Genomic DNA, 13900 nt, shown 5'->3' with positions numbered 1-13900 from the left:
TGGTGGAACTCATACCACCTCCAAACCACGTTGAATACAAATAAACACTTAAATTCCATCTCCCATGGCAGGTACTGGGATTTGGTATGGAGTGAACCTCAGGGTTCTGGTATATTCGATGTGTAAGTGAATTTCTTCATCTATTTCTTTTCACTTCCAGTTCTTGGTGAGCATGAAGCTTAATGTAGGTCATATTGCTAATTGGTAAACAGGATCCAGGGTACACATTTTGAAATAATTCATGAAGATGAAAACCAGGTAGAAGTTTCTTTCACAAGAAACTGGGATCCAACCCTCCAAGGCAAGCTTGTACCTTTAAACATAGATAAAAGGTTTGTGGAGATTCCTAAAATTACTTCTCTCTTGATCAGTTGCTGGGTATCTGATACTTTACTATATGTAGGTTTATAATGCTCCGTGGCTGCTCGGGCTTATACACTTACGCCATCTATGAGCACCGGGAAGGATGGCCAGACTTCGATTTGGCAGAAACCAGAGTTGCTTTCAAGCTTAGGAAGGACAAGTAAATGATCTTACCCTAGTTTCTGTCTTTTTGCTATGACATTATGAAGCATGCCTATATTACAAGGATGACTCGCTCATTCATCACATCTTATGCTCCCTTGGTTATGTTCTTTGTTTGAGGAATGATGGTGACATAGTAGCAGAAATTAGAATTCTATAGTGACCGAATTGTACAGATGTGTAGCCATACATGTTAAGCTTTATCTGTTTCCATATATTTATGACTAGATATTTATGACGAGTGCAGATTTCGCTACATGGCAATAGCAGATAACAGACAAAGATTCATGCCAATGCCCGATGATCGCATGCCTAATAGGTCACAGAAGTTGGCATATCCTGAGGCTGTTCTATTAACTAACCCAATTAATCCAGACCAAAAGGGAGAGGTAAGCAAGTTTTTAGAGCTCTGATAAAGAATATTTCAAATTACACAACACAGTTAATTTATCATTTGATTCCACAAAATACTTAAGGTGGATGACAAGTATCAATATTCCTGTGATAATAAAGACATAAAAGTTCACGGATGGATGTCTCTTGAACCTCCGATTGGTTTCTGGCAAATTACACCCAGCGACGAGTTCCGATCCGGAGGGCCTGTCAAACAAAATCTAACATCTCATGTTGGTCCTACCACCCTTGCTGTAAGTATTATTTCTTCTATCTCTGGTTTAACTTCATTTTAACTTTGAAGAACACTTATGATCTTAAAAAAAACTTGATTGTCAAAGTAAAACATATCATAATCATGTTTAAAAATCATTCTAGAGCCAATCCAGTATCAAAAAATTTGAGAAACAATCATATAAAAATAAATGATACTCTTACCAATTTCTTTTGGGTAAAATTTCATTACTAAAGACCAGGGAGGACAAAAAGCTCCTATTCTGAAGAGGGCCACTCCCCTCTCTAAAACTAAGGACTTACGTTCCCTAGCATATTTAGCCAACTAATTGACTACTTTATTCTGTTCTCTAAACAAGGGAGGGAAAACAGGATCACCGCCATGATACCCGATAACAAAACCCAACCCCACTAATTCTTTCCCATGAAGCCATCATAGTTTATCATAATACACTCTTCGGGAGGAGTCCACTATGTTTGACAGGGGATTATCTCTTGCCTAAATCCATCAGGAATCTTGGCCATGTCATAAGCAGCCACCAAAGTCTAGTGTCAGCCACCGCTGCGTGCAACAGTCCCCAGTCACCGCTCACATGCATTCTATCAAGGATCCACTCACCAGAGTTCCAACTATTCCCATGCAAAATTACTCCAAAAGCTGCCACAAAGAAACTGAGAACCGACAAGAGAAGAAAAAATGATCAATGGTTTCAGGTACTAATCCACTCCAAGAAAGAAAACCTCATATTTAGAGACATTAACCTTAAGATTAGTGATCAATTCAAACACACGAAGGATATCAAGAACAACTCGATGAGAATAAGGGTTTGTACGAAAGCAAAGCGAGATGTCATCAGCATATATCAAATGAGAGACCTTACAAGACCTATTGAAAGAGAAATGAATAATCAGCCCCCTCTCATAAGCATGCTCAATCAAAAATGAAAGGAGCTGAGATACAAGAATGTATAAATAGGAAGAGATTGGATCTCCATTGTCCATTTACCATGCAAGAATAATTGGACAATTGTCCATTTACCATGCAAGCAAAAAAAGGAGAAGATATACAGATCTTAACCCAAGAAACAAATTTATCAGGAAATTTAGCCAACTGAAAGTTTTCAAGATAGTCGATCAGGACACCTTATCATAAGCCTTTTCTAAATCAAGAATAAGAATAACGTATGGGTTCTTACCTCTAGAATTGAATAAGGCATGTATGACCTCCTAGGCAATCAAAATATTATCATAAACAGAATGCTCCTGAATAAAAGCAAACTGTTCACAAGAGATAAGAGATTTCAAATGGGGTTTAATACGATTAGCCAAAACTTTAGCTAACATACAATAATTAACATTACACAAAGAAATTGGTCGAAAATCCTTGACTTTCCTCGGAATTTTGATTTTTGAGATAAAGGCTATGAAATTCTTAAACCAATCAGTGGGAAGGAATGTATGATCATAAAAGGAATGAAAGGCCTGAACCAAAGAATAAGATATAATATTCCGGTAAAATCGATAGAACTCTATAGTGAACCCATCCAGACTCAGATTCTTACCTAGTCCTAACAAGGGCAAAGCATCCCAAATCTCGCACCTACTAAAAGGCCAGGCCAAACAATTCCCATCCTTAGTCCACAAGCCCCAATCCGGGGCAATGGGAAACTCATGCATCGCTGGGTGTGGGGCCAAGTTCGAGTGACATAGGTTCAAATAAAAGGATACAAACTCATTCCCACTGAGGGTGGAATCAGTGATAATGGATGATCCCGAGTAAAGTTGGTGAATGAAATTATTCCTACGTTGAGTGGCCACTGAGGACTGGTAAAACTTAGTATTAGAAGCCCCTTCATTAATCCACTTGGTCTTTAGCCTGAGACCACAACTTCAAATTAATTTGCTTGAGCAAAGTAGCACTCTTATGATGTAGACAAGAAAGATGCAAACTTTCCAACTAAGTAAGACCGACATCAGCCTCTCTCCCCTCTAAATAGACAATCTCTTGTTGGATACCAGACAAAGCCTCCTTGATCTTTACCTAAACAATTTTTATTCCAAAAGGAAAGAGGCTTACAAAGATTGCACAAGTAAGAAGAAAAAGCAGCAATCGGGGATTGGCCCGAAGGATCCCACGAAGCCCAAACACTCTAAATGATACTTAAAAAAACAGGAGGAAGGTGTTTGACCACTGAGTTACCAAAAAGATCCATCCATTTGTGATTAGCAAAAAGCTCTATCCAATCTAATAAGGATGCGAGCTGGACCCCTACGGTTGTTACACCAGGTATACCTAGGACTAATGAAACCTAAATCCGATAAAGCAGAAACCGCAAGAAAACAATTAAAGCGCCTGACTGAAGAACAAAAAGAAAAAGGAGACCCTCCCAACTTATCCTGCGCATTAGATATACAATTAAAATCCCCTAACACAAGCCATGGGAAGTTACTCAAATCAGCCGAAGAAAGTGAATCCCATAAAAGATTACGGTTTAAGATTGAGACACTAGAGTAAATTCCAGAAAAAATCCAAGGATCTGAGTCTCTAAATTGAATCACAGCATGCAAAACCTAAGAATGGATAGGAAACACCTAAGCCCTGACAATGGTGGAGTTCCACAACAAGGCTATGCCTCCTGAAGCACCCGCAGTTGGAAACATCGCAGCCATCCACGAACATCCCAAACACCTAGCAAGACCTCTAACCCTCCCTTCGTCAGAATGTGTTTCCTGCAAGAAGAGAAGATATACCCAATGAACACGGACATTATATGAAATTGCGTCAACAACAAGTCTTCTACGCAACCCCCGACAATTCCAACTAAGAATGTTCATAGGAAACTAGAGTAATATATAGACAGGAACTTCCCAATATGGGAAATGAAAAGGACAGTCATCATCTGTCTAGTGGGAAGACCGGGAGCCGCGCCCCCATCCCTGTGAAACTTTAGGCATGCCACGACAGCACTGACTCGAGCTTTAGCCTCCGGCCTCCCCTGTATCCCGTCTCGGGTAGGAGCAGAAGAGGACTCAAATGGTCCATCTTCCACTTGAACCACCGGAGAGACTTCTGCAGGCCAAGAGGGGGAAGACATTGTCAAAGATCTACTTAGCCGCTTCAATCATCTCGTCAAAAACACCATCTCCCCTTGCCTGCAGAGGGGGCTCAGCCATCGCCGTGGAACAAGGGGCGAACGGAGCCCTAACGGAAGGGTCTTCAATGTTCCCTTGTTCTGATAATGAGACACCTGGAGCAATCGAGGCAGAAGGGACAAAATTGTCCAACTAAGCCCTAATCCCTTCAGACACCACGTCAGTATCATAAACCAAGCTGGCGTTGCACCACACCGCCTCGGGTTCAAGGCCAACGGTACAGACGCCGGCATAAGTTCACTAACCAGTAGCGCCTGTTCCTAAACAGAAGTAGCCTGCAACGCCATATCCGGTGGCGCATTAACACCCCATTCAGACGTCAACACTTGGACCAGGATTTCGGAACCCGAGCTGGCCACGTGCTTTCCACGTGAATGGGGCCGTCGACCTCGTTTGCGAGTCCCCGTTGCTGCACGCTAATCCAAAGGACCATAAACTTCGGATTCCATAGGTTGTTTCCCATCCGGTCTAAGGGTTGACGGCTCAGTAGTCTCGAGGAATACCCCTATTTTCTGGAGCACGACCAGACGTGTCCTCTGACTTAGAGAGATAATCAACGTGCCATATACAATCAGAACAAAAATAGATCCAAGGAAGATTTTCATGAGTACAAACTCGAAAAAAAAATGAGAGTTGTAGATAATATTCAATCTTCTATATTTCTTTTAAGAAAGTTTTTTTTAATTTAAAAAAATCTATGTGTTTCATGACCCAACATATAGTATTTATATAGTCCTCAAAGATATATTATATTAATTATATTTAAAATGAATCAATTTGACTTATCTTTTCATAGATATTTAATTTATTTTTTCTTCTTCATGTAATGCTCTTGATGTAATGAACCTTTTTTTTGATGGAATTAATGTCTTTATGATACTTGTACAAGTTTAATTCCAACATTCTCCTCCCTTAAACTTGTTTCATCTAACATGTCAAGTTTTATTGAAATATTTCAAATTTGAGAGGTTTTGTAATTATATTGTTCACTTATTCACTTGTCTTAACATGATGTAGCTCCACTTTTTTATTTTTAATATGATATTTTATGAAATGAAATCTTGTGTGGATATGCTTCGATCTTTCATGGTAGATTGGATTCTTGGCCAAGGCAATAACTGATTTATTATCAACATAAATATTGGTTGACTTCTCCTATGACATATGAAGTTCTTGGAGTAATCTTCTTAGCTAGATTACATGACAAACACTAGAAGAAGCTATTATACATTCTACTTCACAACTTGATAGAGCAACAATCTGTTACTTTTTTTAAGACCAAGTGAATGTAGCTTCACCGAAATAAAATACAAATCCAATTGTACTCTTTTGATCATCGTAGCTTCTGATCCAATCACTATTACTATATCTAATAAGCTCCAACATTTTATATGATGAATAGAACATTCCATACTCAATTATTCCTTTAATATATCAAAAAATTCTTTTAACGATATTTAAATGAGTTCAATTTATCTACTTATTAAACCAACTCTAAATAGTATATCAGGTCAAGTGCATTAAAATACCTTAAACATCCGACTAGACTTTTATAATAAATTGGATTAATATATTTACCTTCACCTTCCTTAGTCAACTTAGTGGCATGTTCAACGGGTGTATTTGTAGGATGACAATCTTCCATAGAAAACTTCTTTAAAACCTTCTTTGCATAATTTTTTTGTGAGATAAAAATTCCTCCATTATCTTGTACAACTTTAATGCCGAAGAAATAAGTCATTAAACCCAAGTCGATAAGCTCAAACTCCTTTTTTATAGAGTGCTTAAAGTATTTAATCATGTGGCTACTATTACTTTTAAATATTAAATCATCTACATATAGGCATTCAAACAAGATATCTCCATTCAAACAATATTTAAAAAAATCATTTTGAATAAAATAGGCATCTATTTGAGAATTTTATGTTCATATGGCTTGTTGAAGCTCATAAAAAGCTCTCTTTAACTTGTATACTTTGTCTTCTTGTTTATGAATAATAAAACCAAGGGGTTGTTGAATATATACTTCTTTTTCAAGAATTTTATTAAGAAATATTGATTTGATATCCATTTATAAAATTTTTCATTTAATTTGAGCTACTAGAGAGATAAGTAATCTTACTATCTCTAGTCGAGTAATTTATGTACATATTTCTTCATAGTCAATACTATATTGTTGTTTGTATCCCTTTACAATGAATTGAGCCTTATATTTTTCCACCTCTCATTTTATATTTCTTTTTGTTTTGAAGATCCACTTAACATCGATAGCTTGGTGGTCTTCTAGAAGTATAGTAAGCTCCCATGTATCATTTTTGTTAATGGCATAAATCTCTTCGTTCATAACTTATCATCATTTTTCTTTTCTATAAACTTTTTGAAGGTTAATGGATCATATCCTGTAAAAAGATAAAATAAAGAAAGTTTATTGTTAGTATCAATCCTTCGAGTCATATCATATAGCTCATAAATCTGTCTTATCCTTCTTATAATCTGACTTCTTGAATCATGTGACATAGTTGATCTAGGTGATGATTTCGGTGCTTGTATTATATCATCATCTTTTGAAGCTATAGCTTTCTTATGCTCCTCATTATTTTTCCAATTCCAAATCTATTGTTCATCAAACTCAACATCTCTTGACATCACAACTTTATTTGTGATAGGATTATAGAGTTTGTAGCCATTGGAATTCTCTAGATAACCTAGCAAAATACATTTCTGACTTTTATCCTCTAATTTTGTTCTCTTTTCTTTTGGTATCTTGGCAAATGCAAACACTTCCAAAAATACTCAAATGATCCACTCTTGATTTTTGTAAGCTTCATGCTTCTTCTAGTATAACATTACCATTTCACTTTGTTAGAAACCTGTTAAGCAAATAAACTACATAAGCAATAGCATCTCCCCAAAATTCTTTAGGAAATTTTCTTTCCTTTAACATGCATCGAACCATATTAAGGATAGTCCTATTTTTTTCTTTCTAAGATACCATTTTGTTAAGGTGTGTATGGTATGGTGAATTAATGTAAAATTTTATTATTTCTATAAAACTTTCAAATTCATTTGATATATATTCACCACCCCTATCTGTTCTTAAATATTTAATTTTACAACAACTTTATCTTTTAACCAAATCCTTAAATTCTTTGAATTTGCTTAAAACTTCTTCTTTTTTTTTTTAACATGTAAACCCAAGTTTTGCCACTATGATCATGAGTGAAGGTAAGAAAATATATGCTTCCTCTAAGTGAGGTTGGATTGATCGGACCACAAACATTTGAGTGTACCAAATCATCGGTGTCATGCTCTTTTTATTCTTCTGACTTTGAAAGACTTTATTTCCTACTTACTCATAACACATACTTCATATAATTTTGATGGGCGATCAATTTTTGGTATTCTTGTCACCATATTATACTTCTCTAAACGTTTCAAAACCTCAAAATATAAGTGAGCATATCTAAGATACAATACTGTAGAAATATCCTCAATGTCAATTTTAAAATAATTTGATAGATCAAAAATACTTAAATACAGAGGAAACACTCTATTTTTTGTCATTTTCATATGTGATATTAATGTTTTATTCTTATCACGAATTGAGAGCAATATCTTTCATCTTAATATCATAACCTTTTTCAATTGTCCTAAGTTTAGAATATTATTTTTTATATTAGAAATATAATAAACATATGAAATATATAATTCTTTGCCATTATTAAGTTCAAGGAGAATTTTATCTTTGCCTCTTACTGGTCTTTGAGACAAATCACCAAATATAATGTTCCTGGAATAATTTGTATCTATTTCTGAAAATAGCTCTTTGATGCCACACATGTGATTTGAGGCTTCTGTATTTATATACCATGTAATAGACTGATCCTCTTTCAAATTATCATAACTCATTAGCAAAACTTGATTTTCATTTTTTTTTCTTCAAAAGAATTTACCTTATCACCTTGATTATTAGGATTATAATAACATTCATAAGAGTAATATTCATACCTTTTACAAATATAGTATTGTATTCCATACCTTTTAGAGTTTCTACCACGTCCATGGCCTTGGCCACGTCCTCAACTATAACCTCAATTTCTTTGGCTAGAATTTTCTCCACTATCTTTATTGTTTGGAAATTTTTGATTTGTCTGATTTCTGCCTCCTCTTCCTCTTTGTTCTCGTCCTCTTCCTCGTTGAGAATTTGATTCATCTTTATTTTTAAGAGTAAGCTTAGTTTATAGTGTTTGCTCCATAGTTTTGTCTTCTCCTTTTTTTGTAATTATTTGTTCATGAACTAGAAGGGAACCCATAAGTTCTTCTAAAGACTTTTTTTTCAAATCTTTAGATTCTTCAATTGTAACAGTAATAAAATCAAAATTTTGATCTAGAGATCTCAGTATTTTTTCTATTACTCTTTGATCACTTATTTGTTCACCATTTCATCTCATTTGATGAACAATAGAAATGATTTTTGAGAAGTAATCAGAAATAGTTTCAGAAGTATCTTGTTATAATTTTTCAAACTTGGCTCATAAAACTTATAGATGAAGTTTTTTTACCTTGTCAACACCACCAAATGCTTTTTGAAGCATTTTCCAAGCCTCCTTTGAAGTATTTGCTGGAGCGATGATCTCGAATATTGTATCATTAAACCCGTAATAGATCGTGAATAAAGTTTTTTTCTCCTTCTTCCTTTTTTCTTTGAGTTATTTTCTTCCTTCTGCATTCATTGCTCCTTCTTTTGCTGGACTTGATTCAATAAATCCATCTTCTACAAACTCCGATACATCTTGGGAGCCTAAAAGAACTTTCATTTGGATGCACTATATGTCATAATTTTATTTTATCAAGGATCTAGAGTTGGATGATACTTGAGGAAGAGGTCATAGCTTAACCTATACTCTGATACTTAAATATTGATCTTGGTAGGAAGAAGGGAAAAGTTATCAAATAGAGGAAAAGTAGACAAGCTTCAATCTTTTATATTTCTCTTAAGAGAACTATTTACAATTTCAGAAACTTTGTGTTTCATAATCCAAAAACTTTGTGTTTCATAATCCAAAGATTTATATAGTCTCGAAAGATATATTACATTAATTATATTCACAATGAATCTAAGAAATCCTTTTAAGAACTAATAATCAAATTGTCTTGTCCTTTCATAGTCATTCAATCTATTTTTTCTTTTTAATGTATTGAATCTATCTCTTGATGCAATGAATCTTTCTTTTGATAGAATTAATCTGTTTATGATATGTGAACAAATTTAATTCCAATATATAACACCAATGAGACATTCCTTGTTCCAATTTCCAAAGGGTAAATCACAAAAGCTAATTCCAGACCAACAAAAATTTTAGAGTCTCAATTAAAGGGTGAAAGTTAGGATGTTAGGGAAATAAATGTAAAAATTAATCTCATAAACCTCGGCCCTGAAGTAAGAACTAAAACCATATTATCTTGTGATTAAAAATGGAATAAGAAAAATCCATTCTACATGACTATGACCAAAGTGGGTGAGACGCTCTTCTATGATTTCGCTACAGAGTCCCTAAGGACTTGCCACGATAGAGACCTCCCCTAGAAACGATTGACTATAACATAAAGCCTAAGGAGGGAGAGCTTTCTTAACGTCTAACGTAGCTGCAGAAAGCTCCACCAAGTTGTCTACAACCACGAAGGTCACCTCCTCACCATGCGATCCGTTTGCTACCCCCAATGGAGGGACTAGGACTGATTGTCTCTTCACCACTTGAGTCGATCTGTGTACCTTAGAAGAGGAAGGTGCCCTCCACAAAGGGAAAGCATGGAGGAAATTTGCAAGGTAACGTAAGCTTGTAGGATTGTCTCAGATACTTCGGAGGCAACTATCATTTCTTTTTCCACTTTTATCTCAACCATATAGTTTCGTCCCAAATTTGTTAAATATATTTCTTTATTCTAAGTGATACTTATTTGCGTCTTTATTCTAATATTTCTATTTTACTTCCAACAAAAATCATTTATTCTTTTTGGCATAAAATCAGCAGTCATTGTCATATTTATTGGTGATAATTATTCCTTATAAATCTGCCTTTCCTCTTTCTGGGAAAAAGACATTTTTCTGTTGTTAAGACATAACTTTTGTGAAGCTTTTAATTAGTTATGGAATAGTTAATGACAAATTCAACTGATGCTAAGCAAAGTGCACTGACTTTCTAATGACCTTTGTTTTATATATTCGTTGCATGACTAATTTTCACATTGCTTTATTTCAGATGTTTTTGAGTGCTCACTACAGTGGGGAGGATCTTGTGCCTAAATTCAGGAATGGTGAATATTGGAAGAAAGTCTTTGGTCCTGTGTTCATCTACCTCAATTCTACTATGGATGGTCCAGATCGACAACTTCTTTGGGACGATGCAAAACTTCAGGTGCAAGTATTTGTTGTCACAATAAGCCTCAATTTTTCTGTGTTCATCTACTTTTTGTTGTATGCAAACAAGCTAATTTATTTTAGCTAGTCAAGTGCTAAGCTTCAGTTGAACGCGCTAGCATACGGTACTTGTATATTGATATCGAATGCTCCTTCGAAACATAGAAGTGTCTAGAATTAACAATAACAAGAATATAGAAGTTGATCTCAAGCAGAAGGACAAGATGCTAATATGATAATAGCAGGTTTATCTTTATTTCCTTGTGTTTACGCATTTTTTCTTCATCAAGCTAGACACTAACAGAAGTGGAGAGTTGGCCATATGAATTTCCAGTTTCAGAGGACTTCCAAAAATGTGATCAAAGAGGTTCTGTTAATGGGAGATTAATGGTTCGAGATAAGTATGTTTTCTTCTCTAATTTACCATGTATTGATTGACATATGAATTGGTTAACGAATATGGCAAATATGATTGAATTAATGTTTGTTTGTTTCCATAAAATATAGTTCTTCAATCCATTTCATACTTGATGCTTCTAAAAGGATAACATAATTTTGTCCATTAAATGTCCAATACTGTCATTTGCATATAATGTTATGCAAGTGAAATTGTGTCCTCATTAACAAAAATTAGTTATCAAATTGTATTCAAAACCAAAAACTTGTTTTGTTGGAAAATCAAGACTTGGTATTTTTCTTTCAGATTCATAGATGAGGAAGACATAATTGGGGGTGCTGCTTTTGTTGGTTTGGCTTTACCGGGAGAAGCCGGGTCCTGGCAAAGAGAATGCAAGGTTAACACATGCATGAATATATATTTATATATGTATATGTATATACATATATATATATATATATATATATATATATATATATATATATATATATATATATATGTATGTATGTATATGTATGTATATATGTATGTATATATATATGTATGTATATATATATATATATATATATATATATATTATGGTCATGCTTAAGCATCTCATATGTTATAAATTCTATATATATATATATATTTATTTATTTATTTATTATGGTCATGTTTAAGCATCTCATATGTTATAAATTCAATTTATATACTTGAAATAAGATGTTACAGGGATATCAATTTTGGACTAGAGCCGATAACAAAGGGAATTTCACCATTACAAATATTCGAACAGGAGATTATAATCTTTATGCATGGGTTCCTGGATTTATTGGGGACTACAGATTAGATGTGGCAATGACTATTACTTCAGGTTGATAACTTGTTGCTTTTATCTAGGTAAACACATAAAAATCTTCATAGAACTTACCAATTTCATTAACATCTGATCAGGAAATAAAATCAATTTGGGTGACCTCGTATATGAACCTCCAAGAGATGGTCCTACTTTATGGGAAATAGGAATTCCCGATCGTTCTGCTGCTGAGTTTTTTATCCCAAAGCCTAATCCTATCTATGTCAACAAACTCTATGTTAACCATCCTGACAGGTTATACAAATTAGCTATTTTTTTCATTATCCTCTCTCATCTTAAAAATATTACCAACATTATCCAGTTGTAACTTTTTTTCTTGATTATAAGAGAATAAAAGAGAAAAACCTGTTTCTAGTTACTTTGTTTTCTGCCCTCTTTATTATTTTACTGAATCTCCTAATTTTTGTTTACAGATTTAGACAATATGGTTTATGGGAGAGATATGCTGACTTGTATCCTGAAAGTGATCTTATTTATTCAGTGGGTGAGAGTGACTACAAAATAGATTGGTTTTTTGCTCATGTTACCAGGTTTCACTTCATCAAACTTATTTTGCTTATCTCAGTTTCTCTGAGATGAATTTTGTTACAAGTTTTCCCTCTGAGATCCATTCATGAAATAGCATAGTGTGTAATTGGTTTATGAAATATTTTCTTGACATGCAAATATTTAAGAAATATTTTAGTTAACAAATTTATGGATCAACTTTTTCGGTGTTGAGTGATTTTTTGACATTGGCTTGGATATACTAATTTTTGGAAAAATCCTTAGTGTAATTAATCATGGTTTAGAACCCCTAAACAATTATAGTATATGATTAATCCACCTTTATCAGCAATAGTATATTGGTATCATTCCATTATTCGATATTTCTTTTATGTAATTCACAAAATGAATTGGAATTAAAAATATATGATATGCATATACACCTCACCTGATATTGTTAAGCATAGAAAATCTAGGTCTTTATTATGAATATTTGAAATAGTTGTCTATTAGGTTGTTCGTAAAGAGGATTAAGTTCTTTGATCCTATTTTCTTATGTTGTTTTTTGATTATTACTATCTTGCAGGAAGACCGGAGAGAACTCCTATCAAGCAACGACATGGCAAATAAAGTTCCAAGTTGACTATGTCAATCAAACCGGAGCTTACAAAGTTAGAGTAGCACTTGCCTCTGCCACAATTTCCGAATTACAAGTAATTCATAAGCCTCTTTCTTTTCTATCGATTATAAGTAATTGATATTTTTGTTGCTCTAACTATACCTATCATTTGGCCAAGGTTCGTTTTAATGATGCAACAGTAAATCCTCCTCACTTTACAACAAGGCTAATTGGTAGAGACAACTCGATTGCAAGACATGGAATTCATGGATTATATTGGTTATTTAATATCGATGTGCAAAGTACATGGCTTATTCAAGGTGATAATACAATCTACTTAACTCAGACCAAGAGTGCAAGCCCTTTTCAAGGAATCATGTATGATTATATCCGCATGGAAGGCCCTCCAGGACAATAATATAAACAAAGTGGACAAGTCATGCACTAGCTAACATCTTACTGTTGCTTACGAACATCTCTATGTGCAAAATGTGTGGCTCTGGGTGTCAATCTGTCATTACAGATTGACCTTTTTATTCTTCAATGCATTGTGTGTAATTTATAACTTAATTACATCCTTGAGATGATGAATCTTTTTCTTACGTGATCAAAGGTGAAAGTGTTTTGAAGCAGGAAATATTGTCAAATGAAACTGTGAATCTTCCAATTGTGACATTCTTTTTCAGTGACATCCATAATTTGATGAAAACCTGACTATTAATCCTTTTTTTCCCTTTTTTTTTTTGAATGGAAGTTGCTGACAAGTTCTAAAATGAATCTGGTTGTAGTTAACTAACATGATTGAAACTAATAGTG

General features: G+C 34.2%; 1 protein-coding gene across 1 annotated transcript in view; it reads left to right on the top strand.

Annotated features, from left to right (window-relative positions):
- LOC135623418 (probable rhamnogalacturonate lyase B) overlaps positions 1–13627 on the top strand; it is a 14385-nt gene extending 758 nt beyond the window's left edge. Inside the window, exons 3-15 of the mRNA XM_065126362.1 lie at positions 72–122; positions 213–332; positions 404–523; positions 773–914; positions 1002–1172; positions 10566–10721; positions 11018–11124; positions 11427–11517; positions 11835–11976; positions 12057–12213; positions 12393–12509; positions 13052–13178; positions 13263–13627. Coding sequence (XP_064982434.1) covers positions 72–122; positions 213–332; positions 404–523; positions 773–914; positions 1002–1172; positions 10566–10721; positions 11018–11124; positions 11427–11517; positions 11835–11976; positions 12057–12213; positions 12393–12509; positions 13052–13178; positions 13263–13502 — 1741 coding nt within the window. The 3' untranslated portion in view covers positions 13503–13627. The remainder of the gene's footprint in view (positions 1–71; positions 123–212; positions 333–403; positions 524–772; positions 915–1001; positions 1173–10565; positions 10722–11017; positions 11125–11426; positions 11518–11834; positions 11977–12056; positions 12214–12392; positions 12510–13051; positions 13179–13262) is intronic.
- The last annotated feature ends 273 nt before the right edge of the window (positions 13628–13900 follow it).

Source organism: Musa acuminata, chromosome BXJ2-9 (assembly GCF_036884655.1).
Source record: "Musa acuminata AAA Group cultivar baxijiao chromosome BXJ2-9, Cavendish_Baxijiao_AAA, whole genome shotgun sequence".
Taxonomy (NCBI): Eukaryota; Viridiplantae; Streptophyta; class Magnoliopsida; order Zingiberales; family Musaceae; genus Musa; species Musa acuminata.
The sequence above is the reverse complement of the archived record's forward strand: the minus strand, read 5'-3'. Positions and strand labels throughout refer to the sequence as shown.